The 27,987-nt window shown below is 43.3% G+C and overlaps 1 protein-coding gene across 1 annotated transcript; it reads right to left on the bottom strand.

Moving 5' to 3' along the window:
* Positions 1 to 40: 40 nt before the first annotated feature.
* si:ch211-51a6.2 (neurotrypsin) lies at positions 41 to 27,831 on the bottom strand. Its single transcript, XM_031823479.1, has 14 exons — positions 27,320 to 27,831; positions 23,168 to 23,210; positions 16,848 to 17,090; positions 15,825 to 15,963; positions 15,525 to 15,703; positions 7,685 to 7,832; positions 6,621 to 6,799; positions 6,388 to 6,529; positions 6,059 to 6,273; positions 4,209 to 4,350; positions 3,760 to 4,038; positions 2,911 to 3,033; positions 2,275 to 2,555; positions 41 to 2,097 (listed from the first exon to the last, which is right to left on the bottom strand). Exons 1-14 carry the CDS (start codon positions 27,395 to 27,397, stop codon positions 1,778 to 1,780), a joined length of 2,511 nt encoding a protein of 836 aa, XP_031679339.1. The 5' UTR covers positions 27,398 to 27,831; the 3' UTR covers positions 41 to 1,777.
* Positions 27,832 to 27,987: the final 156 nt, after the last annotated feature.

Raw genomic sequence — 27,987 nt, 5'->3', positions numbered from 1 at the left:
CCTTGTAGCCCCCTGCCACATAATAGTTATGAAACACAAGTGTGATGCAGATATTTAATGACACCTCTCAAAAACACATTATACAGTACATACACGTTCACATTCAAGGTACTATATACAGAGTACTTGCAAGATATGAGTCTGAAGATTTACTGCTTTTACTTTGGCATACTGTCTAATATTTATTTTCAATGATGGCACATTAGAAAAGGGAATTTACAAAACATTAACAACACGTTCTTTCCACGACATAGAATTACCAGGTGAATCCAGGTGAAATTATGTGTCAAAATGCATGTGCAAAAGCAAATCACAGATGTCATATCACAAAATAATTAGTTATGCTGTTCAGTGACAATCGAAAACATGCAGTCATGTGACTGAAAGCCCCATAAAACGAAATAATATATGGATGTTAAATTGTAAAAGAACATTCCATCAAGTGTACAGGTGGTATTAGGAAGTAGTTAGATCTATTTACTATCGGGATAGATTAGAGTACTAAACCAGAGGTTCTTCTAAACAGCCAGATAGTTTAGAAGTTTGCATTAGTAATTACCACATGAAGCTTAGGGGTATTGAGCATGTGTGGTTATATTTCTAGACATCTATTCAGTAGCAGAGTGGAATGTGACCAGGTAAAACATAGAACAAATGCAACGTCAGCACTGTGTAGGCTTTGTAAGTCTGTACGATGTGTTCATGTGTGTCAATAAATTATAAGAATGATGAGAAGATTGCATTGATCATTTGGCAATTGCACTGCAACTTGAGACAAAAACACAAAGATATGGTCTAAGGCCTGAATTGAGATGCTGTATGAACCATTAATTGACAGTGCACACACGCACGCACGCAAACACACACATACACTCACACAGAAACGTTCTCACACACACACACACACACACACACACACACACACACACACACACACACACACACACACACACACACACACACACACACACACACACACACACACACAATGATTGTCTTACAGTACAAAGAGTGGATAAACAAAGATAGTGGATCTGTCCCAGGACTGGCTTCACATAACACTGATAGTAGGGATGTGCAGCTTCTAAGAAAAAGTGGTAGACAGATAGATACTGTGGGTAGGCAGGCAAACAGGCAGGACCTCATTTAAGTCATTGTGAGTAGCCATGTCATCATTGCCACGTGTACAGAGCCTCGTAAAGGCCCACTCATGCCTCTCCTATGGTCTAAACCAGCGACCTGTACACTGACTAATTTGACCAATTGTTTCAATCAAGAGTGGAGCACATTAGTGTAGGTATAAGTTAAAATGCATGAACAACTGGAATGTTCATGAAACCATATTCATTTAAAAGCCACATGTCTGTTTGTACTTTACATATACAATCTTGTACTTAAAGATATTCCACCTAACGCTCCTGACTAGACTTACTCCCAATGGCACCATTAATTGGCCATTCACAGGTGTTGCAGGGTGATAGTATGGCATGCATTATAGTGCAATGTCATTCACCTATGCAGTCTGGCTTTGTGGTGCATTAAATGCTCTCGTTAAAGTGGTAATTCCACATAATCAAGAATGCTCAATGCCATTTACAGGCTTCTCCAAGTGTAGGCAAAAAAAGGGACTTAAAAGCACTCTGCTGGATGTGGGTGAGACCAGGAGCAGATACTAGGGTGTGGTAACCCTAACCGGGCCACTGCTCCTTTAATCTCCCCACCTCCCCCTCAACCCCAAATTCATGTGATAACACTGGCTGTAACACTGGTGGCAGCATCAGATTTTCGGTGGGTTGTTGGTGACCTGGTCAATCCAGCGCAGGAACCTGCTGACCCGCGTGTACACCCCGGGGAAGGAGGGGTCACCACAGCCATGACCCCAGGAGATGATCCCCGTCAGCACCCAGCGCCCACCCTCCCCCTGACATACTAGGGGACCACCACTGTCACCCTGGCAACTGTCCACGCGCCGACTGTCCGAAAGGCTGCCCGCACACAGCATGCGGCTGGTGTAGCGCTTGCCGTATCGCTTTTTACACTTCCAGGTGGGCAGCAGGGGAACCCAGGCCTGCAGCAGAGTACGGGAGTACTCAGAGTCTGAGAAAGAGAGAGAGAATGAGAAAGTGAGTGATGAACAGAGAGATAAGAGTGAGGCGGCCAAAATAAATGGAAATGTTCTGTCATATAAATATTAAGCAAAGAACAGATCAAATGGCTGATTCCAATGTAAACACACAGGGAACTCTCCGTAACAGAGAGGCTTATGGTCAGTACCTGTGATGCCCCACCCTGTGATGACACAGGCGGCAGGCCTCTTGCCCCACTTGTTGCCAGGCGCAGGGAGGCAGGCTGAGTTGGTATGAGGGTTGAAGGCCACACAGTTGCCCTCTGTGCCTTTCAGCCTGAGTAGGGCGATATCATACTCCGAGCCCTGGCTGTGGTACTTCCTGTGGATGACGATGAGCTCTGGGGACAGGCTGCGCTCAAAGTCATCCCTCTCCTCCGTGTGGTAGTCACCCAGTCGCAGCACGTAGCGAGATGGGTCCCTGCCAAACCTAGGAAAGAGGGAGAAAACAGAGCGAGGAAAAAAAGAAAAGGTAAGAGAGGGAATTAAGGTCTGAGGAGGTTAAGCCAAGCAGAAAAGAAGACTTGATTATCTCCTGCCAAGAAAAATACATTTGAATTTAAATGATCAAGGCAGTGACTCAAATACAAGTATCACTTATAAGTGGCATGACATCAATCTCTTATTAATAATATTTGATAAAATGATTGACATAGATCAAGTATTTGATCAAATGTACATATGTTTATGCCACATTACTACATTACTGTATGCAGCACTCGTCATTTTTTATAATGTGGTCACTGCAATTCCATCATTGGGCACTAGATGTCTATGTGGCCCACCTCTTGAAGCAGTGTGCAGCAGTCAGGACCCAGCAGGAGTTGATGAGCGTGGCTCCACACAGTGGATGGTTCCCTTTGGACTGGGACTTGAGCCACAGAGATGCCTGCCAAGGCCAGTCCCCTCTACCACACCCAGGGGAGGAGAGAGAACATTAGCAGAAATAGATCATGGTTGATTTGATGTTATGATTTGACTTGTGTATGTGTTTGCATATATCTATGCAGTCATACGGTAATAGAACAGCTGAGAATCTGTATGTGTGTGTGTGTGTGTATGTGTGTGTGTGTGTGTGTGTGTGTGTGTGTGTGTGTGTGTGTGTGTGTGTGTATGTGTGTGTGTGTGTGTGTGTGTGTGTGTGTGTGTGTGTACTTTACTATTTATATTTTTGACTACTTCAACTTTTACTCCACTACATTCTAAAGAAAATAATGTACTTTTTACTACATCAATTTTACCTGACACCCAAAAGTACTCGTTACATTTTGAATGTTTAGCAGGATAGGAGCATGGTCCAATTCACAGACTTATCAAGAGAACATCCCTGATCATCCTTACTGGCTCTGTGTGGCCCTGGCTATCCGTAAATGTAAAAAACATGAAAATAGTGCCATCTGATTTACTTAATATAATGAATTTGAAACGATTTATACTTTTACTTTTACTTTTGATACTTAAGTATATTTAAGCAATTACATTTACTTTTGATACTTAAGTATATTTAAAACCAAATAGTTTTTTACTTGAACTCAAGTAGTATTTTACTGGGTGACTCACTTTTACTTGAGTTATTGAGGTATCTTTACTTTTACTCAAGTATGACCATTTGGGTACTTTTTCCACCAGCGTACCTGATTGACTTGTCCCCACCAATAATCCTCCTCCTGCGTCGCTGTGTGTTTGGCCTCATGCCACAGGTCTGCGTTATTATGGCGCCGTCCCCCACCGGTTCGGGGACGTAGTCACAGATGACCCCTGCATCCTCACTATGCCGGCAGTCATGGGCATCTTCTCCCTCGGCCGGACACTCCCCCAGGGACGTCTCAGCCCCTGTGCACCTAACATTGTCCAGGTGGATAAGGCCCTGGCCTTCTCCAAAATAGGCCATGGAGCGAGCCTTGGACACCCCACTGAAGAAGAGACACAGGGAAGTTGAAGCTCAATATTCCAAAGTGGCCCTGTCTCCTGAATGGCAGTTAAAGGAAACCACATACTTGGCAGTGAGATATGATGTATTCTGCAAATAAGGGAAAGGATATATGATACAATGGCAAACATGAGAGAGAGAATCCATATTTACATAAATCCCAGCTGCCTGCAGACCACTGCAGCGTTGATGTCATTCCAACCGTCATCGCACACGCTCCCCCATTGGCCATTCAGAAACACTTCCACACGCCCTTCCTTCCGGCTCTCTCCAGCAACCAGTCGCACCAGAGGGCCTGAGGCCAGAACAGAGAAACACAATAAACCACAATATACAGTGGGGCAAAAAAGTATTTAGTCAGCCACCAATTGTGCAAGTTCTCCCACTTAAAAAGAAGAGAGAGGCCTGTAATTTGCATCATAGGTACACTTCAACTATGACAGACAAAATGAGGGGAAAAAATCCAGAAAATCACATTGTAGGATTTTTTATGAATTTATTTGCAAATTATGGTGGAAAATAAGTATTTGGTCACCTACAAACAAGCAAGATTTCTGGCTTTCACAGACCTGTAACTTCTTCTTTAAGAGGCTCCTCTGTCCTCCACTCGTTACCTGTATTAATGGCACCTGTTTGAACTTGTTATCAGTATAAAAGACACCTGTCCACAACCTCAAACAGTCACACTCCAAACTCCACTATGGCCAAGACCAAAGAGCTGTCAAAAGACACCAGAAACAGAATTGTAGACCTGCACCAGGCTGGGAAGACTGAATCTGCAATAGGTAAGCAGCTTGGTTTGAAGAAATCAACTGTGGGAGCAATTATTAGGAAATGGAAGACATACAAGACCACTGATAATCTCCCTCGATCTGAGGCTCCACGCAAGATCTCACCCCGTGGGGTCAAAATGATCACAAGAACGGTGAGCAAAAATCCCAGAACCCACCTAGTGAATGACCTGCAGAGAGCTGGGACCAAAGTAACAAAGCCTACCATCAGTAACACACTACGCTGCCAGGGACTCAAATCCTGCAGTGCCAGATGTGTCCCCCTGCTTAAGCCAGTACATGTACAGGCCCGTCTGAAGTTTGCTAGAGAGCATTTGGATGATCCAGAAGAAGATTGGGAGAATGTCATATGGTCAGATGAAACCAAAATATAACTTTTTGGTAAAAACTCAACTCGTCGTGTTTGGAGGACAAAGAATGCTGAGTTGCATCCAAAGAACACCATACCTACTTTGAAGCACGGGGGTGGAAACATCATGCTTTGGGGCTGTTTTTCTGCAAAGGGACCAGGACGACTGATCCGTGTAAAGGAAAGAATGAATGGGGCCATGTATCGTGAGATTTTGAATGAAAACCTCCTTCCATCAGCTAGGGCATTGAAGATGAAACGTGGCTGGGTCTTTCAGCATGACAATGATCCCAAACACAGCCACACAACGAAGGAGTGGAGTCGTAAGAAGCATTTCAAGGTCCTGGAGTGGTCTAGCCAGTCTCCAGATCTCAACCCCATAGAAAATCTTTGGAGGGAGTTGAAAGTCTGTGTTGCCCAGCAACAGCCCCAAAACATCACTGCTCTAGAGGAGATCTGCATGGAGGAATGGGCCAAAATACCAGCAACAGTGTGTGAAAACCTTGTGAAGACTTACAGAAAACGTTTGACCTCTGTCATTGCCAACAAAGGGTATATAACAAAGTATTATTCGTAAATTCATAAAAAATTCTACAATGTGATTTTCTGGATTTTTTTCTGTCATAGTTGAAGTGTACCTATGGTGAAAATTACAGGCCTATCTCATCTTTTTAAGTGGGAGAACTTGCACAATTGCTGGCTGACTAAATACTTTTTTGCCCCACTGTATTACCATAATAACAATATTGAATTAGACTTTTCTTTGCAAAATTCACCAGATAAGATAGACATCTAACTGAGATATGTTGATAGCAATTCTGATTTGAGGTCTTTGAGGGTACAGCGAGTACAGTGAGGCCTACCTGTGATCTGTGGCAGCCCTGGCACCTCGTTGGTTTCACCTCCCCTCTCACAGCGCACCCCTACGTCCTCGCTGTGGGAGCAGTCGTGGCGTCCCCACTCGGCGTGCCCGCAGGACAGCAGGGTGCCCTCTGAGCCCTTACACTGCACCTCATCCAGCAGGATTAGCCCTGTGCCCTCCCCGTACAGCCCGTCTGACGCCACCTCTGACCGCCCTCTGCTGGACCAAACACTCCATTACTGCAGTATCACTACAATATTACTACAGTTAAACCTAATTTACTTTCCCAGTACATTGTATTTGAACATAAAAGGACCCCTGTAGACCGACCTGAAGCCCAGCTGTCTACAGACCACTTGTGCATGGTGCTCAGTCCAGTTGTCGTCACACACCGTACCCCAGTCCCCAGAGTGGTACACCTCCAGACGACCTTCCCAGGGACTGTCAGACCCCACCAGCCGTACCACACCATCTGCAACACGGTGTGTGCATGAGACAGTGTGTATGTGTTTTCCATACAAATATGTGTATGTTCACAAAGCGTTCCTGTCCTGACTCCTGACCTGTATATGGGTTACAGGACACGCCAGCATCCTCCATGTGGTCACAGTTGTGTTGTTGCCAGTTGTTGTGGGGACACTCCTCCAGGGAAAGCTCGTTGCCTGTACACTGCAACCTGTCAAGGAAGATGGGTCCAGAGCCCTGACCAAAGTGGGCCCACGTCCACGCTTTTGGTACCCCCCTGAGTGGACACACACACACAGACATACACAATGACCATATATGGACATGTAAACAATATATGGCAACCACTCAAGGGTCATCCTGATGTGCACATATAAAATGCATTCCCACTAAGTAAACAGGCCTTACACATACTGTACAGAGCACACACACATGCACTTACACAGCAGAGAAAGACATATACACAACACAAAAAACACTCACACACACCAAATATAGTTATGGAGAGATGTATGATTCATGATCTGAAATCTCTTTGTACTGTAAGACAATCATTGTGTGCGTGTGTGTGTGTGTGTGTGTGTGTGTGTGTGTGTGTGTGTGTGTGTGTGTGTGTGTGTGTGTGTGTGTGTGTGTGTGTGTGTGTGTGTGTGTGTGTGAGAGTGTGTGTGTGTGCGTGTGTGCGTGCGTGCGTGCGTGTGTGTCTGAGCAGAGAGAATTCCCCAGTGGCTTGCTTTGCAGGCCCTTATTCGTCAGAAGCCAGGTGACCTGCTAAGAGTGGCGATGACGTCTGAATAATGTGGATCAACTGGCTCCTCTCCTCCAGCAGAGCAACAACCCAAAACACTGTAGGCCATCAAAAATGCATGCCTTCCGTTCATCTATATTGATATAGTTCACTCAGTGGGAATGTAGCAGTGTAAAAAGGCTATCCTAGCAGGAGTGCATCCATCTCTGTGGAGAGCAGAGAGCTTTGGTTGGTGGGTAACTTTAAGCCTGGGAACCATTGCTGTTTGCTACCACTGATAGGGTTTAACCTCTAGTTTTACCTACATATGTACTAGATGACATTTAGTGGAGGGAATCACATTCAAAACCCATATGCTGCATGTCAAGCACCATCCTCCAAGCAACTAGCCATTGGCATGCCTGTGCTGCTCACCCAAGGCCCAACTGCCGACAGACAACTTCCGCATCGATGTCATCCCACTGGTCATCACAGATGGTGCCCCACCTCCCATCATGGTACACCTCCACACGACCCTCAAAGTCCTCCAGGCCACCTACCAACCTCAAGGGGGCGCCATTGCCTGAAAAATACAGCAGAAATCAAATAAAGTCCAGGTTTACTGGTCACATTACTCACGTTCACAGATTTGCAGGTGTTATAGCAGGTGAAGGTAAATTCTTGGGTTTCTAGCTCCAACAGTGCAGTAGAATGTCTTGTGATACTGGCTCCAACAGCACAGTATAATGTATGGTGTTACTGGCTCCAACAGCACAGTAGAATGTATGGTGTTACTGGCTCCAACAGTGCAGTAGAATGTATTGTGTTACTGGCTCCAACAGTGCAGTAGAATGTCTTGTGTTACTGGCTCCAACAGTGCAGTAGAATGTATTGTGTTACTGGCTCCAACAGTGCAGTAGAATGTCTTGTGTTACTGGCTCCAACAGTGCAGTAGAATGTCTTGTGTTACTGGCTCCAACAGTGCAGTAGAATGTCTTGTGTTACTGGCTCCAACATTACAGTAGAATGTCTTGTGTTACTGGCTCTAACATTACAGTAGAATGTCTTGTGTTACTGGCTCTAACATTACAGTAGAATGTCTTGTGTTACTGGCTCTAACATTACAGTAGAATGTCTTGTGTTACTGGCTCTAACATTACAGTAGAATGTCTTGTGTTACTGGCTCTAACAGTGCAGTAGAATGTCTTGTGTTACTGGCTCTAACATTACAGTAGAATGTCTTGTGTTACTGGCTCTAACATTACAGTAGAATGTCTTGTGTTACTGGCTCTAACATTACAGTAGAATGTCTTGTGTTACTGGCTCTAACATTACAGTAGAATGTCTTGTGTTACTGGCTCTAACATTACAGTAGAATGTCTTGTGTTACTGGCTCTAACATTACAGTAGAATGTCTTGTGTTACTGGCTCTAACAGTGCAGTAGAATGTCTTGTGTTACTGGCTCTAACAGTGCAGTAGAATGTCTTGTGTTACTGGCTCTAACATTACAGTAGAATGTCTTGTGTTACTGGCTCCAACATTACAGTAGAATGTCTTGTGTTACTGGCTCTAACATTACAGTAGAATGTCTTGTGTTACTGGCTCTAACATTACAGTAGAATGTCTTGTGTTACTGGCTCTAACATTACAGTAGAATGTCTTGTGTTACTGGCTCTAACATTACAGTAGAATGTCTTGTGTTACTGGCTCTAACAGTGCAGTAGAATGTCTTGTGTTACTGGCTCTAACATTACAGTAGAATGTCTTGTGTTACTGGCTCCAACATTACAGTAGAATGTCTTGTGTTACTGGCTCTAACATTACAGTAGAATGTCTTGTGTTACTGGCTCTAACATTACAGTAGAATGTCTTGTGTTACTGGCTGTAACAGTGCAGTAGAATGTCTTGTGTTACTGGCTCTAACAGTGCAGTAGAATGTCTTGTGTTACTGGCTCTAACAGTGCAGTAGAATGTCTTGTGTTACTGGCTGTAACAGTGCAGTAGAATGTCTTGTGTTACTGGCTCTAACAGTGCAGTAGAATGTCTTGTGTTACTGGCTCTAACAGTGCAGTAGAATGTCTTGTGTTACTGGCTGTAACAGTGCAGTAGAATGTCTTGTGTTACTGGCTGTAACAGTGCAGTAGAATGTCTTGTGTTACTGGCTCTAACAGTGCAGTAGAATGTCTTGTGTTACTGGCTCTAACAGTGCAGTAGAATGTCTTGTGTTACTGGCTCCAACAGTGCAGTAGAATGTCTTGTGTTACTGGCTCTAACAGTGCAGTAGAATGTCTTGTGTTACTGGCTCTAACAGTGCAGTAGAATGTCTTGTGTTACTGGCTCCAACAGTGCAGTAGAATGTCTTGTGTTACTGGCTGTAACAGTGCAGTAGAATGTCTTGTGTTACTGGCTCTAACAGTGCAGTAGAATGTCTTGTGTTACTGGCTCTAACATTACAGTAGAATGTCTTGTGTTACTGGCTCTAACAGTGCAGTAGAATGTCTTGTGTTACTGGCTCTAACATTACAGTAGAATGTCTTGTGTTACTGGCTCTAACATTACAGTAGAATGTCTTGTGTTACTGGCTCTAACATTACAGTAGAATGTCTTGTGTTACTGGCTCTAACATTACAGTAGAATGTCTTGTGTTACTGGCTCTAACATTACAGTAGAATGTCTTGTGTTACTGGCTCTAACATTACAGTAGAATGTCTTGTGTTACTGGCTCTAACATTACAGTAGAATGTCTTGTGTTACTGGCTGTAACAGTGCAGTAGAATGTCTTGTGTTACTGGCTCCAACAGTGCAGTAGAATGTCTTGTGTTACTGGCTCTAACATTACAGTAGAATGTCTTGTGTTACTGGCTCTAACATTACAGTAGAATGTCTTGTGTTACTGGCTCTAACATTACAGTAGAATGTCTTGTGTTACTGGCTCTAACATTACAGTAGAATGTCTTGTGTTACTGGCTGTAACAGTGCAGTAGAATGTCTTGTGTTACTGGCTGTAACAGTGCAGTAGAATGTCTTGTGTTACTGGCTGTAACAGTGCAGTAGAATGTCTTGTGTTACTGGCTCCAACAGTGCAGTAGAATGTCTTGTGTTACTGGCTCTAACATTACAGTAGAATGTCTTGTGTTACTGGCTGTAACAGTGCAGTAGAATGTCTTGTGTTACTGGCTGTAACAGTGCAGTAGAATGTCTTGTGTTACTGGCTGTAACAGTGCAGTAGAATGTCTTGTGTTACTGGCTCCAACAGTGCAGTAGAATGTCTTGTGTTACTGGCTCTAACAGTGCAGTAAAATATCTTGCAAATACAATACAAATACACAAATAATCAAAACATCTAAACAAGAAATCAAGAAGTGACAGAACAAGTCCAATTATCAATCCAGAGTAGATATATTAGAGTGAGCATGGGACAGAATCCAAAATATGAATACGCGGTGTGTATAGAAATAATATAATTTGGAAAGAAATGGCATGTACAGTAGTAGGTATATTAGGATGAGCTATGTCAATAATACAGTATATACATGCACAGTTAGTAGACTATAAACAGAATATGAGGTGACTAGTGTTCAATAACACGATATACATGGGGAAATAGTCTCAAGGTGCAGGGCAGAGTACCGGGCAGGTAACTGGCTAACTGTCTGATGGCCTGGAGATAGAAGCTGTTTTTCAGTGTCTTTGTCCCGCTTTTGATGCACCTGTACCGTCACTACAATCGATGATAGCAGAGTGAACAGACCTTAGCTCGGCTGGCTGAGGTCCTTGATGATCATCTTCACCTTCCTTTTACACTGCTGTAATGCCCTGAAGGGCAGGCAGCTTGCCCCTGGTGTTGTGTTGGGCTGACCGCACCACCCTCTGGCAAGCCATGTGGTTAGGGCGACGAAGTTGCCCTACCAGGCCGTGATGCAGCCCGACAGAATGCTCTCAATGGTGCTGTAAAAGTTTCTGAGGGTCTTAGGGGCCATGCTGAAATTCTTTAACCGCCTTAGGTTGTAGAGGGGCTGTTTCGCCTTCTTCACCACGGTGTCGGTGTGGTGGGACCATTTCAGGTCCTCAGTGAAGTGCACGCCTAGGAACTTGAAGCTTTAAACATTCTCCACTAAGGCCCTGTCGATGTGGATGGGGGTGTTTTCCCTCTTCTGTCTCCTGTAGTCCACGATCAGCTCCATTGTGCTTATTTTCCAGGTGGGATAGGGCGGTTTGAAGTGCAACAGCGATTGTGTTGGCCGTGGATCTTTTGGGGCGGTATGCAAATTGGAGTGGGTCTAGCGTGTCAGGAAAGGTGGAGGTGAAATGGTCCTTGACAAGCCTCTCAAAGTACTTAATGATAACAGAGGTGTGTGCTACGGGGCGATAGTCATTTAGTTCAGTGACCTTAGCTTGCTTGGGTACATGAACAATGGTGGACATCTTGAAGCAATGGCGTTTCTGTGTTGTGTTCCTCAAAGCAGGCAAAGAATGTGTTAAGTTTGTCTGGGAGTGAGGTGTCGGTGTCACTGACGTGGCTGGTTTTCTCTTTATAATCAGTGATTATCTGAAGTCCCTGCCATATGCGTCTCGCATCTGAGCCATTTAATTACGACTCCACTGTGTCGCTATAATGTCTTTTTGCCTCTTTGATTGACTTTACAGTGCATTCTGAAAGTATTCACACCCTTCAACTTTTTCCACATTTTGTTGTGTTACAAGGTGGAATTCAAATGGATTTCATTGTCATTTTTTTGTCAATGAGCTACATAAAATTCTTTGTAATATCAAAGTGGAATCGAAATTCGAACATTTGCACACAAAAAAATAATAATAATATGAAATATAAAACATTGATATATCTTGATTACAAAACCCCCTGAGTCAATACATGTTAGAATCACATTTGGCACCGATTACAGCTGTGAGTCTTTCTGGTTAATTCTCTAAGAGCTTTGCACACCTGAATTGTACAATATTTGCACATTATTCTTTAAAAAAGTCTTCAAGCTCTGTCAAGTTAGTTGTTGATCCTTGCTACAGCCATTTTCACGTAATGGCATAGATTTTCAAGACAATTTAAGTCAAAACTGTATCTAGGCCACTCATCAACATTCAATTTCGACTTGGTATGCAACTCCAGTGTTTGGCCTTGTGTTTAAGGTTATTGTCCTGCTGAAAGGTGAATTTGTCTCTCAGTGTCTGTTGGAAAGCAAACTGAGCCAGGTTTTCCTCTAGGATTTTGCCTGTGCTTACCTCTATTCCATTATTATGATTTTAGATTGTTGTTGTAATTTTTTTCCCGTTTTCTTCCCAAATTCGTGATTATGATCTCGTCTCATCGCTGCAACTCCTCAACGGGATCGGGAGAGGCGAAGGTCAAGTCATGCGTCTTCCCGAAACATGACCCGCCAAGCCGCGCTTCTTAACACAACTCGGAAGCTAGCTGCACCAATGTGTCGGGGGAAACACTGTTCAACTGACGGCCACAGTCAGCCTGCAGGTGCCCGGCCCACCACAAGTCACTAGAGCACGATAAACCAAGTAAAGCCCCTCGACCAAACCCTCCCCTAACCCGGGCGATGCTGTGCCAATTGTGCGCCACCCTATGGGACTCACGGTCATGAGTGGGATCAAATCCCAGGCTGTAGTGACGCCCGAACACTGCGAAGCAGTGCCTTAGACCACTGTACTGCTCGGGAGGCCTATTCCATTAATTTATATCCTAAAAAAAATCCCTTGCCGATGACAAGCATACCCATAACATGATGCAGTCACCACCATGCTTGAAAATATGGAGTGGTACTCAGTGATGTGTTGTGTTAGATTTTCCCCAAACATAACGCTTTGTATTCAGGACATAAAGTACATTTATGAACCACATTTTTTGCAGTTTTACTTTAGAGCCTAAATGCAAACGGGATCCATGTTTTCAAATATTTTATTCTGTACAAGCTTTCTTCTTTTCACTCTGTCATTTAGGCTAGTATTGTGGAGTAACTACAATATTCTTGATCCATCCTCAGTTTTCTCCTATCACAGCCATTAAGCTCTGTAACTGTTTTAAAGTCACCATTGGCCTCATGGTGAAATCCCTGAGCGGTTTCCTTCCTCTCTGGCAACTAAGTTAGGAAGGACACCTGTATCTTTGTAGTGACTGTGTGTATTGATACACCATCCAAAGTGTAATTAATAACTTCACCATTTTCAAAGGGATATTCAATGTCTGCTTTTTTATTTTACCCATCTACCAATAGGTGCCCTTCTTTGAGAGGCATTTCAAAATCTTCCTGGTGTTTGTGGTTGAATCTGTGTTTGACATTCACTGCTCGACTGAGGGACCTATAGATAATTGTATGTGTGGGGTACAGAGATGAGGTAGTCATTAAAAAATCATGTTAACACTATTATTGCACACAGTGAGTCCATGCAACTTATTATGTGACTTGTTAAGCACGTTTTTACTCCTGAACGTATTTAGGCTTGCCATAACAAAGGACTTGAATACTTATTGACTCAAGACATTTCAGCTTTTCATTTTTTATTAATTTGTAAACATTTCTAAAAACATATTCCCACTTTGATATTATGGGGTATTGTATAAAGGCCAGTGACACAAAATCTCAATGTAATCCATTTTAAATTCAGGCTGTAACATAACAAAATGTGGAAAAAGTCAAGGGGTGTGAATACTTTCTAAAGGCACTGTATGGAGGTCATAGCTGGTCTGTTAGTACTCGTCCATGTTCCCAGTCACCTTACCGTAGTTAAATGCGGTGGCTCATGTTGGCATCATGTTACAATAGAAACAACTGTTCTTCTCAGTTATCGACTTATGGATCTCTTGGTCTCCTTGATGAATGCAAATGTAAATAACTTCTTGCCCAGTGCCATGATAAATAAAGCAATCCAAACCACAGAACTGTTGGAGTGCAATGACCCCTGACCCTAGAGTTTGGTTCAAAGCTCCGGCAAGTCATTAGAAACTACAGCAAGTACAAGTATGTGAGGGATGCAGGGAGAAGGAAAGAGGGATAGATGAGTTATGCAATCTGAATATGTGAGCTGCCCTGGCAGAGAAGTTAAGGAGGTGGGGGTTGTTTGGAGTAGGGGGGTCAGAAGAGGGGTGCATGTGTGCCCTGTGGGACCCCTCCCACCTCCCTGGCAGGGCCTCAGGACTCTCAGATAACTTTCTCCTCCTAATGTTTCAGACTGAATAATTCCCTGCACCGCACTAAATATACTGAGTGTACAAAACATGCTCTTTCCATGACCAACTGACCAGGTGAATCCAGGTGAAAGCTGTCACTTGTTAAATCCACTTCAATCAGTGTAGATGAAGGGGAGGAGACAAGTTAAAGAAGGCTTTTTAAGCCTTGAGACAATTGAGACATGGATTGTGTATCTGTACTATTCAGAGGGTAAATGGACAAGACAAAAGATTTAAGTGCCTTTGAATGGGGTACGGTAGTAGGTACCAGGCGCACCGGTTTGTGTCATGAAGTGCAATGCTGCTGGGTTTTTCACGCTCAACAGTTTCCTGTGTGTATCAAGAATGGTCCACCACCCGAAGGACATCCAGCCAACTTGACACAACTGTGGGAAGCACTGGAGTCAACATGAGCCAGCATCAATGTGGAACACTTTCGACACCTTGTAGAGTCCTGACGAATTGAGGCTGTTCTGAATTGAGGCTGTTCTAAGGGCAAACAGGGGTGCAACTTAATATTAGGAAGATGTTCTTAACGTTTTGTACACTCAATGTATATACCCTCTACTCCTCTGGGCACTCCCTTCTATACCCTCATTCTAACACACCACTGTTGTTGTTCCCTCTGCCCCTTTGGGACTCTCTGACACAAGTGCTGCATAAGCCGCGAGAGCGTACTGGCAGGCTCAGAGAGCTCTAAAAGCTATGTGAATGACTAGGCAGGCAACATCAGCTCCCTCTTGGCTGTGCTGCTCAGAATAAACTGCTCTTGTTCTAGATTTGCAGTGTTTGTGTTTTGGAGATGAGTATTGGGCCAGAGAATCTTAGCCATGAATCTCACCCTCTGGCCCACGCAGCTCTGACTGAGGTGGGAGAAGAACACTGGAGCTCTAAGAAAGAGGGAACAGTCTCTCTCTGTCCCTGTCTAACTCAACTAAAGGGGAAGTGGCTCTGCTGCTTTAGTACCTCTACATGTGTAATATGCCTAGCAATATAGTATGTACTATATTTATATGTGTAGCACTTGTGATAAATCTGCACTATTTATACCCAAGGAGTTTTGAAATCTCCAACACCCTCACCTTCAGGTGCAGCGCACACCACCCCCGCTTCGTTGCCATGGTTACAGTCGCTAGTGACAAACTTCCGACTCCTGCAGTCCAGCAGAGAGTTTTCGTTGCCACGGCAGCCAAGGCGTTCATAGTGGAAGAGTCCAGAGCCGGGCCCGAAATAGGAGTGCTGGAGGGCTGTGCCGATCTCACTGCAGACGGAAAGACAGGATGGACGGAGAGAGAAAGGTAGATGGACAGTCAGGAGTGGAGAGGATGATTTGACATACACACCCACACACACAGCTAAACAATAATCTCAGTAGCTCTCACCCCAGTCCAAGCTGTTTGCAGATCACACTGGCATCGCGGTCGGTCCAGTGTGTATCACATACAGCCCCCCACTGGCCATTTAGGTATACCTCCAGACGCCCGCTCTGAGGGGAGGACCCACCTACCAACCTGGCAGCTCCTGGAGAGGAGGGAGAGGGGAGAGGAGAGAGAAGAGAGGGCATTAAGGTATGGTACATCATCAGAGATTGTGAAATCATTTGAAATGACAGGTGGAACATCTCTCTCTCGCACCCATCAGAAACAGACAGACAGACAGATTGCTACCTCGTTAATCATAAATCCAACAGGTGTGATTATCTCAGGATAATTGCATAGAACACTTACATATTTCAACCTGGCAGGCACACACCCGAGAAAAACACACATGGGCACACATGCATTCACACACATACACGTTAACTGATAAAGGTTAACTGTTTGGAAGAGAAAGCTTGGGAGAGCTAGACAGAGACAGACTGATAATGACAGCAAATACAGATGTAGCTAAACAGATTTCAAAACGGGGGTATTGCCTCTGGCATTACATACAAGCAAGGTTCTGACGGGCCAGTAAAAACGGTTGTCTAATGGACAGGCAGAGACACACTCCCATTGGGGGGCGGGAGTCACAGAGAGAACAATATCAGCTGCCTGATGGAGAGGTGGAAAACACAGTGGGAGGAGCTTACTGATAGACTGGAAGACAGACAGGATATATTGTGGCGTAGACAGATTGAGAAACAAAAACCATACAGGCAAGAAACACAGATAGACATAGACAGACATAGACAGACATAGACAGACATAGACAGACAGGCACATAGGTTGCCAAGACAGATAGAGACATAGATCTCCTGCCAGAGCAATATGATCACCCCAAAAACACTGCAAAAGTACAAAGATACCTAGCGATTACTTTTTGGTCACTTTGGAATTCATACACCACTATAAATCATCTGGTTCCAGGTAGTTACCCAGCAGTATTGATTCTCTTGAAGTAAGTATTAGTCGGTAAATCCTCACCCTGGTGGCAGTCGCAGTAGGCCCAGCCGATGGCTCCAGAGCTCTGGCGGAAGAAGCACCAGGGGTTGGATTCACGGTCTGGGTTGCGGCAGTAGCTGTGGTCGCCCAGCCCCCGGCTCGGGTACTGCAGGACGTAGTCTGGGAACTCTGTCCACTTTAAGCAGGGCGAACCAGAGTCAGTCTGAGACACGGAGCCATTGTAGTAACCCAGCTCAGTGAAGCCCTCTGAACAGGACAGAGGAGCTAGGGAGACAGAGTCACATTCAGATACAATACTATGGGTTTATCAATGGATGATCTTCTTAGTTAACACAGTATAGCAATAATTATTTTTGTGAGACGAAGTGGGGGGGGGGGGGGTAAAGCTGAGTTTTAAAATTAAGCCATGCAAGGTTTAAAAAGATGTCCTCTCCTTTGTCTCTCTCTTTTGTTTCCGATCCTCAGAAGTATAGAAGTGAGTCACCTGACTGGTCAGACTGACAGCCCAGTGCTGCAGTGCAGGGGCCAGAGTATTTGTGTAGGTCTGCTTTGCTGATTCACAGAGTGTGGCGGGCTACCTTCAGACAACCTGAAAACCTGAGCCCTTACTACAACCCATCTGTGTCTGTGTATGCTTGTGTGTCTGTATCGCTTAGGAATTGTCCTTGAATGGCACCCTAGGCATACAAGTCTTAAAATTATATTAAACATTAAAATCCTTCATGATTATTTTCTCAATGCTGTTGAAAGGATAGTTTGATCAGAGCATAGACACTGTATACCACTTTGGAGTGGATGACAATTCCTCAAGAGGGGTGGATGCTTGTCTTGAGAATCCAGTGCACTAGCCATGAGTTCCTACAAAGCTTACTGGGAAACTGAAACTCACTGCAATGCAATCCTCTGAATATTCAGGCCTTTTTAATTCCAGAATCATTCGACTGGGTCTACAAGTGCTGCAGCTTTATCCTCCAATTGCCTTTGTGAAGATGTCACCTGGGATTGTGATGGGAAACCTGAGCTCAGGGGCTCAGTTTTACAAACTGATATATACAGGCTAAAGAGCCTCTGGGACCACCTATGAAGCTGACCCATCACATTAAATAGGGGTGGGACATTAAACACAAGCATACATTCATCTGGTCCACAGATTGAGTTTTAAAGAGGGGAGGGTCTGTGGTTTAATGACAACCAGAGCCAGGGTGAGCCCTGGACCTGGTCCATAAACCCATGTATTTCCAATGGATCAACATCTGGTAATACATGCAAAAAAATGGAGACAATTTATTGAATAAATCAGTTAAAGCAAATCCAGAAAAAATATATCTCTAATTTAATTTGAGTTCCTTTCCACGGCTCTGAGCATGGCGTGTTTAATCCCAGTGCTAGGAACTCGTTTTGTCATTTTAGTTTTCTGTTTGAGGTCCTTTCCACGGCTCTGAGCACCGCGTGTTTAATCCCAGTGCTAGGAACTCGATTTGTCATTTTAGTTTTCTGTTTGAACCCCATCCTTAACCCTAAATTGAACCACTCAGAATGAATGCCTAGACATAAGTAATAATCTATAGATGGCACCACACTCCATAATAAAAAGGGAAACACACTCCATAATCTCTGTTGCCTGCAGTTATGGCAAATGTCTCCATTTGCCTTGGTTGTTACGTTGACTAATTATCAGTCCCTTTTCAAGTGGCTATGTATGGGCGGAACTGCCTAATAATCCATCTTTAGTAGCAGCTAATATTCACCTTTAGGTCCATGCTTCCTGTGATATGTAACTGATATGGCAGTACCTCAGGCCATGGTGTGTGCGTACTGTAAATGATATGAAGGAGAGTCGCGCTAACATCCCTCTGGAGCCAGGTGTTAAACCCTGAGGAGAGTGGAGGGAAGTGGATATGGGCAATGGGGTCCAGCCAGGGAAGGAAGACACCCTCATCACGTAACTAAACTCCTCCTCTTGAACTCTCTAAACCAGTGGATTAGGGGCAGCAAGTACTTTCAGTTGTCGTTGGGTAAACATTCACACCTGTGAGCGATCGCTCGCAAATCTACATCCACCCAGCGTGTGGTCTAACCCCTGTCTGTGTTTGTTTGAGTGACTGCCGGTTTGCGTTCGCACAGGCTTAGTGACTTAGTTAAGACCAACCAACTCCCGCTGCTGTGTAGTGAAAGCTACAACCGAAAGCCAGCAGAATATGCTGGTTTTGGTGTTAGCAGTTCATACAATGAAAGACCTAGTTAAACTGCAGTTGGCCAGGAACAGAGCGGCATGTCTTGCTCTTCATTGTAATCAGAGGGCTCATATAAATACTATGCATGCCAGTCTCTCTTGGCTAAGAGTTGATGAGAAACTGACTGCATCACTTCTTATTTTTATTAGAAATATTCATGTGTTGAAAATCTCAAATGGTTTGCATAGTCAATTGACACACAGCTCTGACACACACACTTACCCCACCAGACATGCCATCAGGGGTCTTTTCACAGTCCCCAAATCCAGAACAAATTCAAGAAAGCGCACAATATTATATAGAGGCATTATTGCCCGGAACTCCGTTCCATCTCATGTTGCTCAAATTAACAGCAAATCTGGTTTCAAAAAACAAGACAAAGCAACACCTCACGGCACAAAGCCTCTCCTCTATTTGACCTAGATAGTTTGTGTGTATGTATTGATATGTAGACTACATGTGCCTTTTTAAATTGATGTAGTTCTGTCCTTGAGATGTTCTTGTCTATTAATGTCCCGTATTATGTCATGTTTCATGTTTTGTGTGGACCCAAGGAAGAGTAGCTGCTGCTTTCGCAAAAGCTAATGGGGATCCTAATAAAATACCAAATACCAAATACCAGCAGTGAGAGACAAGACTGGAGAGGGTATCCACAGATTGATGCCTGAGAGAGAAGACATCTTGAAAGAGGAATACTGTGCTCAATTCCAGATTGACCTCTTGCCCCAAATCCTGGTCACTTTATGTAGATCTGAAAGGATTGGCTAGGTACAGATGTAGGATCTTAATTTTATAACCATGTTGCAGAAGAACATTCCTGCATGCAGGAAACAGAACATTTAAAATGTGTACTGTATTCGAGGTTTAAAAAGTCTTCTGAAGTTTGTAATTTCAGACTTGATTTTCCCTTACGAAAAATGTATCAACCCCTATAAAAAATATCCATCAATTATAATCCACATTTCCTGTTGCTGCAGGATTATTTTCCTGCTGTAGAAAACTGGCTTAAATTAAGATTCGACATCTGTATGAGAAATACGGTAATAATAACTTTGCTCTTTGATAGACTAGATAGAGAAACCAGATAGAATAGTTTTGAATGTGCATTTTTCTTACACCTATCCAATCCTTTCAGATGTCAGCAGTGCCAAAGGGTTGGAGTCTGTCTTTGTCAAGATGGATCACAGAGGTCGAATGAGAGATTTGTTGGGGTCAATGAGTGCTGGAAGAGTCAAGTTTCAAGTTTTTTTTAATGTCACAAGTACAGTGAAATGTATTAACCCCAACAATGCAGTAATTAATAACAAAGTAATACAAAAAATTACAAGGTAGAACAAAAACACACAATATATATTTTTTTTAAATGAAAACTAATAAGAACACAATAACACACAGTAAGCATAATATATACAGGGTCAGTTCAGGTACCATACCTACAATGTGCAAAGACACTGGATCGATAGAGGTAGATATGTACAGTACAGGGGTTAAGGTGACTAGGCATCAATATATAAGATAAACAGAGTGGCAGCAACATATATGATGATTGTATGTGAGTGGGTGTTGTGTAGAGCCTTCCTCTTACACAGCCTAATATAGACGTCCTAGATGGCAGGGAGCTTGATCCCAGTGATGTAGTGGGCTGTACTGGGCTGTCTGCACCTGTCTCAGGCGCAGTTTGTCTTTTTTTAAATTTTTTATTGTACCCCTTTTTCTCCCCAATTTCGTGGTATCCAATTGTTTTAGTAGCTACTATCTTGTCTCATCGCTACAACTCCCATACGGGCTCGGGAGAGACGAAGGTTGAAAGTCATGCGTCCTCCGATACACAACCCAACCAAGCCAAGCCGCACTGCTTCTTAACACAGCGCGCATCCAACCCGGAAGCCAGCCGCACCAATGTGTCGGAGGAAACACTGTGCACCTGGCAACCTTGGTTAGCGCCCACTCCGCCCGGCCCGCCACAGGAGTCGCTGGTGCGCAATGAGACAAGGACATCCCTACCGGCCAAGCCCTTCCTAACCCGGACGACGCTAGGCCAATTGTGCTTCTCCCCACGGACCTCCCGGTCGCAGCCGGTTACGACAGAGCCTGGGCACGAACCCAGAGTCTCTGGTGGCACAGCTGGCGCTGCAGTACAGCGCCCTTAACCACTGCGCCACCCGGGAGACAGTTTGTCTTCTAAGCCCTGCTATGCTGTCAACATCATGGCAGGTACCATTGAATAATACCAAGTGTGTTTGACAGTTATTTGTCCCAACTCCCAGTCTAAATGACTCCCCAGAAAGCAAAGCCAAAACGTCTTATCCTCTCAGAGGGTGTGCTTTTCTTTCCTCTTCAACTAAACTGTGTTCTCATTTTTCAATTTGCCATTCCCTAAGGCATTGAATATTTTAGAAAGTAAATATGGTTTTGAGACACTGAGATGTGTGAGATGTTTTTATGTACTAAGCTGATCCTAAGTCACCACTATCTGTGATGGTGTTTCTTCTCAGCACATGTCTCAATCTCACAATGATTCCACCTCATCCAGCTTCCCTGCCTGGCATATTGATAGGAGATACATATTTGATAGAGTTCACACAGTGAGAGGGTGCCAGACGCAGAAAGGTTATTAGGAAAGGTTACCGGAACACACTGATCCTTAAACACACACACACGCACGCGCCACACAAACAGACACACGCTCACACACAGATTCAAACACACACATGGACAAGCTTACGCTGCAGACACAAACACAAACACACAAAACCCCAAAGACAAATGAAAAGATCACCAGCACGTGAAAGCAGACGTGCTGTATCGAATGTGTATGTGTATGGATAACCTCAGTTCCCATGCAGAGGAGGAACTGAGTGAGTATATGAATGCATGCATTGAAAGCAAGAAACTGAGTATGCATGTGGGTGTCATAAAAATGTTCCACTGTCCATCCTAGATTTAATAAGCTCTAAAGTCTCTTAGCATAGCTCACATTCTATCCCTGATGGGTGTCTATAGTTGAGCCACAAATGGAGACAACCATCTATAAGACCCAGACTGGAACTCCCGTTGAGACCCCATAACATAACAGTAACTTCAGCGAAGACAAGAACCAGACATACAGTGTCTGGTTGATGGAAAGTGTGAGTCTTTATCAGAGATGATGTCAGGGCTCTAAAAGCAGGGCCTTGTTTAAATCAGGGCCACTCGCATTTCCATAAGTGAAAGCCTGAACATGAGGCAATCTGGTAGGAATCTCATTCTGTCTGAGCATGAACTAGGAGTCTAAGGCGTGGGATGGGTAAAGGGGGGGTTGGTAGGGTTGGATAAGATATTAGCATCGCGCCCGAGGGATCCAAAGGACTGGACCTGCCTGGGCATGGAGGGTGTGGTGATGGTTCAAAGACTAATTGGTATATGAGATGAAATGTTGTATCTATCATCCCAACTATTTCATCTGATAACCATCCATTTCCATGTACATGCTAAAATTCATATCACATTACAAGCTGAACGAGAGATCAAGTATTCCCTTCATCTACTCAGCAATACTGAGCACTGTGTGATTTTGCCTATTTCTTAGCTGCAGGGATCCAGCTTGGATGAATCCCTAACCGTCAAAAAGGAGAACTCTTTTTTTTATTCTAGGAAAAAGCATCTTGCATTTTCAAAGCTGTTTGGTGCTAATACCAAAGTTGGTTATGTGTCTTTTGATTGTGGATAATACGTTTTTGAAATGAGGTTAAAGAGAGCGAGAGCAAGAGATGTTGAACGTTGCCTAACTATCGTCCCATCCTTCAGGGGCCCAATCAGAATCACCATCTGATTATGAGCAGTGACAAAGGACTCGCTAATAACGGCTTTAGCAGAGGAAGGGGGCATTTTTGATAGAGGGCTTTTTCAAACTTTTAATCTGAATTCGTGACATTTTGCTGAAACAACACACAGCCATCTCACATCCACACCCCACATCATCCCACTAAGTATTGTACATTTAAGCGATTCATTTAATGCTGCTTAGTCGTTTATCCATGTCCTTAGATGATTTGGAAGAATCACAATGATGGATGGATGAAATCAAGACCTATTAGAAATAAGAGGAACAGGAAAAGCGGTGTCTACCTGCACTCTGCAGAGTATTTAGGTAGGTGTCTTGAGAGATGACCTGCAAAAAACAAGACAACAGAAAAAGAAGCTTCAGGCCTATGCCACTTAGAGCAAGTTTCCCACATTAGGTTATGGATGCTTGATCATAAGTAGCCCCTTATGTCCTGTAAGTAGTATTGCTTGTAGCTTTCATACCCAACAACTTATTATCTCTCTCTCACTGTTGTATTATATTGTATTGTAGCCTACTTGTAGCCATATGGTGTTACTCTATCATGCTATTCTGTGGATCAGTGAAAATCATTTTAATATTGTGTTAACCATGTTTATCTCTCTTCTCTTCTGCTATATTTTCAATGACTTCGTCACCACTGAGGCTGGGAACAGGAGGCATAGTTTAGAATGTATATGCAGAACGCAATAAAATGATTGCGGGGTTAAGTTAAGGGGTGCTACTTTAAGGCACCATTATCACAACCGAGGCCACTGAAATCAATACTGTCACGCATGGGAAACAGCACGCGGTGACGTAATGTCTGGGACTAGGTCTACTTTCGGTATAGCATAGTCTGCACATTAGTCAGTTGAACTCTAATAATTGCATCTGTCAATCTAATGGAGACGGGGGCAGCTGGGGTAATGCCTGAAGCAAAACGTGCCTCTTGCAGACATCTAAAGCACAAATTTATAATGAGACACAGCTCACCAGAAAAAAAAGAGCTTTGAGCAATATTCTTTGGGGAAAGGGACAAGGGGCTGTATGTAGTTCCCTAGCCTATTGGGTAACACTTTATAATAATATTAATAAGAATGAATAAACTATTTAGAAATAGTAGCCTATACACATTATACATATATATCTATTTCATTATTTCTAAACATCTATAAACATGCATACAGTTCATAAGCATTTATAACCTATAATCATTTGTAAAGCATTTATAGTATGTAATATTCATGAGGCTTATTCATTTAAGACTTATTCATAAGACTTATCCATAAAGAGCAAGCAATTACTAGTCTACAATTGTCGTATTTTACTCCATTGTTTGTGCTTTTGTTATCACTTGATGTATAGCTTGTAACCATACCTTACAAAAATGTAACGTTGCTCTCAAGGAATGTCATTGGCTACGTACATCAATTGCTATTTGCAAGTGAGTATGAAGATATCATTGGATGCATTTGCTCCATTGTTTAAACTTTTATTGGTGGCTCACTCTTGCACACCTCAGACTGTAAAATGCACGAGATAACTCACCAGTGTGTTGTGAGCATTAGCGTGAGCATCAATGGTGGAATCAGCGGGTTCGGCTTCAAATTAAAGTCACCCATTGAAACTGATGCAAACTGATACAAATAGCGTAATCATGCAACAATTGGACAAGATAATGATAAACAAGGTAGGAATGTTAAAAAATATATATGTTGTAATCACACTGTGGATGTATTTGAATTCAGAATTGCATTGGGGGCATACCTACAATGCATTCGGAAAATATTCAGATCCCTTTACTTTTTCCACATTTGTTACATTACAGCCTTATTCTTAAATGGATTAAATAAAAAATGTTCCTCATCAATCTACACACAATACCCCAGAATGGCTTTGGTCAGGGAGGTGACCAAAAACCCAATGGTCACTGACAGAGCTCCAGAGTCCCTCTGTGGAGATGGGAGAACTTTCCTGAAGGACAACCATCCCTGCAGCACTGGATCAATCAGGCCTTTATGGTAGAGTGGCCAGACGGAAGCCACTCCCCAGTAAAAGGCACATGACAGCCCGCTTGGAGTTTGCCAAAAGGCACCTACAGGACTCTCAGACCATGAGAAACAAGATTCTCTAGTCTAATGAAAACAAGAATGAACTCTTTGGCATGAATGCCAAGCGTCACGTCTGGAGGAAACCTGGGAGCATCACTACGGTGAAGCATGGTGGTTGCAGCGTCATGCTGTGGGGATGTTTTTCAGCGGCAGAGAGACTGGTCAGGGTTGAGGGAAAGATGAACGGAGCAAAGTATAGAGAGATCCTTGATGAAAACCTGCTCCAGAGCACTCAGGACCTCAGAACGGGGCGAAGGTTCACCTTCCAACAGGACAACGACCCTAAACACACAGCCAAGACAACGCAGGAGTAGCTTCGGGATAAGTCTCTGAACGTCCTTGAGTGGCCCAGCCAGAGACGGACTTGAACCTGATCGAACATCTCTGGAGAGACCTGAAAATAGCTGTGCAGCGACGCTCCCCATCCAACATGACAGAGCTTAAGAGGATCTGCAGAGAAGAATGGGAGAAACTCCCTAAATACAGTTGTGCTACGCTTGTAGCTTCATACCCAAGAAGACTCGGGGCTGTAATCACTGCCAAAGGTGCATCAACAAAGTACTGAGTTAAGGGTCTGAAAACTTGTGTAAATGTGATATTTCATTTATTTATACATTTGCACAATTTTATTAAAAACAGTTTTTGCTTTGTCATTATGGGGCATTATGTGTAATTGATGAGGGAAAAAAACAATTAATGCATTTTAGAATAAGGCTGGAATGTAACAAAATTTGGAAAAAGTCAAGTGGTCTGAATAAATTCCGAATGCACTGCTATATGCACTGTACAGCCTAACCTATGGATTGTGCACCCATGAAATGGGGTATCAGCCAACTCAGTGTTGATCACGCGAATGTAGATCACTCCCTACTGACTTTGACTTGTGCAACGGATGGTGCGGTTTGACAAAAAGATCTCTCACTATCAAATCTAATCGCCTGCAGATGACAAAAAAAATGGGGTCCTATTCAGCGAAATGTACAGGCTATCGTTTTCTTTATTAATTGATAGGCGCCATAACTTTGCGCATATAGGACACAGTCAGCCTTCATAAATAGACTGAATGTTAATCATTTATTTATATATACAGTACCAGTCAAAATTTTGGACACACCTACACATTCAAGGGTTTTTCTTTATTTGTACTATTTTCTACATTGTAGAATAATAGTGAAGACATCAAAACTATTAAATAACACATATGGAATCATGTAGTAACCAAAAAACTGTTAAACAAATTAAAGTACTCTTCCGTTCAAAAGTTTGGTCACTTTGAAATGTCCTTGTTTTTTACATCAAATTGGTCAGAATTATAGTGTAGACTGAGCAAGAGGACAAGTACATTAGAATATCTAGTTTGAGAAACAGATGCCACACATGTCCTCAACTGGCAGCTTCATTCAATAGTACCCGCAAAACACCAGTCTCAACGTCAAGGAGAGTGATGGTGCTGCATCAGATGACCTGGCCTCCACAATCACCCGACCTCAAGCCAATTGAGATGGTTGGGATGAGTTGGATGGCAGAGTGAAGGAAAAAAGGGAAACAAGTGCTCAGTATATGTGGGATATCCTTCAAGACTATTGGAAAAGCATTCCTCATGAAGCTGTCATCAAAGCAAAGGGTGCCTACTTTGTTTAACACTTTTTTGGTTACTACATGATTCCATATGTGTTATTTCATAGGTTTGATGTCTTCACTATTATTCTACACTGTAGAAAATAGTAAAATAATAAAGAAAAACCCTTAAATTAGTAGGCGTGTCCAAACTTTTGACGATTACTGTATATATATTTATACTAGGGTTGGCCTATACAGCCTTATGTTAAAAACAAGCCAAGTTCAATTGCTGAGAATAATGGTCTGTCCAAAGTAGTTCCTTCAACGGGCAATGAAACAAACGGATAAGGGTAGGTAGGCTATTGCTGGCGCTCAAGTTTTCTTGGGATCTAATACCTTAGTGAAAATCAAAAGTAGCCTACAGCGCACGATACAATCATTGGAATGAAAATAAAAGCTTAATAATGATGCATTGCAGCAGTAGGTCTAATAGGATATTCAGGTGAAAATTCAGGTGAATATGTTTAACCTCGGAATTCGGGTTTACTGGCACACAGGAAATTGCCACGCACAGCATCGATATTGCCATTTGCGTAGTGTAAATTGGCCACGCATAACCAATAAACTACGCGAAGTCTATTGCCTACACATTTTAATGACTGTAAATCGTAAGGAATTTGGTTAGGTTATCTATGGGTCACCTGTGTTTACCTTTCTGTTGTAAATGAATAGCCGTTCGCAAACAGAAACGCAGTGATAATGAAAGAAAAAGCAGACACATACCTCTCCAGAAACTGAGATCAGACAACACCATGCAATTGACAGAGAGAAGAGTCCCTTTAAAGCTTCCTTGTCCGTCATCCTTTTATATGTGTCATTACCCGCGCCTTGAGCAGATTTCACCCATATCCAACCCAAAAAGTCAGCCTCCAAGTGCAAGCGACACTGACCAGGATAAAGAGAGCCCGATACGGACCGTCCAAAGTTAGGCGAGGCACAGGACAATGAGCCGATGGGGTTGTTTTTTCTGTGTCTGGAAAAAGATACAAAAATAATCGAAACTCCTATGTGACATTACACACCCTGTGGTACCAGCTGTGCTTCAAGCATAGACTATAGCTTAAACGACGATCCCCTTCGTGAGGAAGTGTCACTGAAAGCAGACACCGGTGAGAGAAACACACTCTCTCGCCTTCAGTGCGATGCACATATGCCAAATCGAGAATAAACACACACAGCAAGCTCAACACTGTCTAGTTGCATTTCACTGGCGTAATGGGGCGCCGCTGTGCGCAGAGGTAAGTTAGTGAAGGGTTTTAGGTTTTATAAAGGAATATGCGATTGAGCTGAGTAGGCCCCTAACTGCATATTGCTGTGGGATTTTGAAGCAAAAATATGCCGGAATTTAATGACAAATGTTCCACCTGGATTCGATGTGCACGGTGAATTCA

Source organism: Oncorhynchus kisutch, linkage group LG4 (assembly GCF_002021735.2).
Source record: "Oncorhynchus kisutch isolate 150728-3 linkage group LG4, Okis_V2, whole genome shotgun sequence".
In the NCBI taxonomy this organism is placed as follows: domain Eukaryota; kingdom Metazoa; phylum Chordata; class Actinopteri; order Salmoniformes; family Salmonidae; genus Oncorhynchus; species Oncorhynchus kisutch.
This window is presented reverse-complemented; position numbering and strand designations above follow the sequence as displayed.

Excerpts from the sequence above, each read along its gene's own strand:
- si:ch211-51a6.2 (XM_031823479.1), bottom strand. The coding sequence starts at position 27,397 with ATGACGGACAAGGAAGCTTTAAAGGGACTCTTCTCTCTGTCAATTGCA. Across the intron at positions 7,833-15,524 it reads GGTGTGCGCTGCACCTGAAG|GCAATGGCGCCCCCTTGAGG; the intron begins GTGAGGGTGTTG and ends TGTATTTTTCAG. Across the intron at positions 4,039-4,208 it reads TGCAGGCAGCTGGGATTTAT|TGGGGTGTCCAAGGCTCGCT; the intron begins GTAAATATGGAT and ends TCTCTTCTTCAG.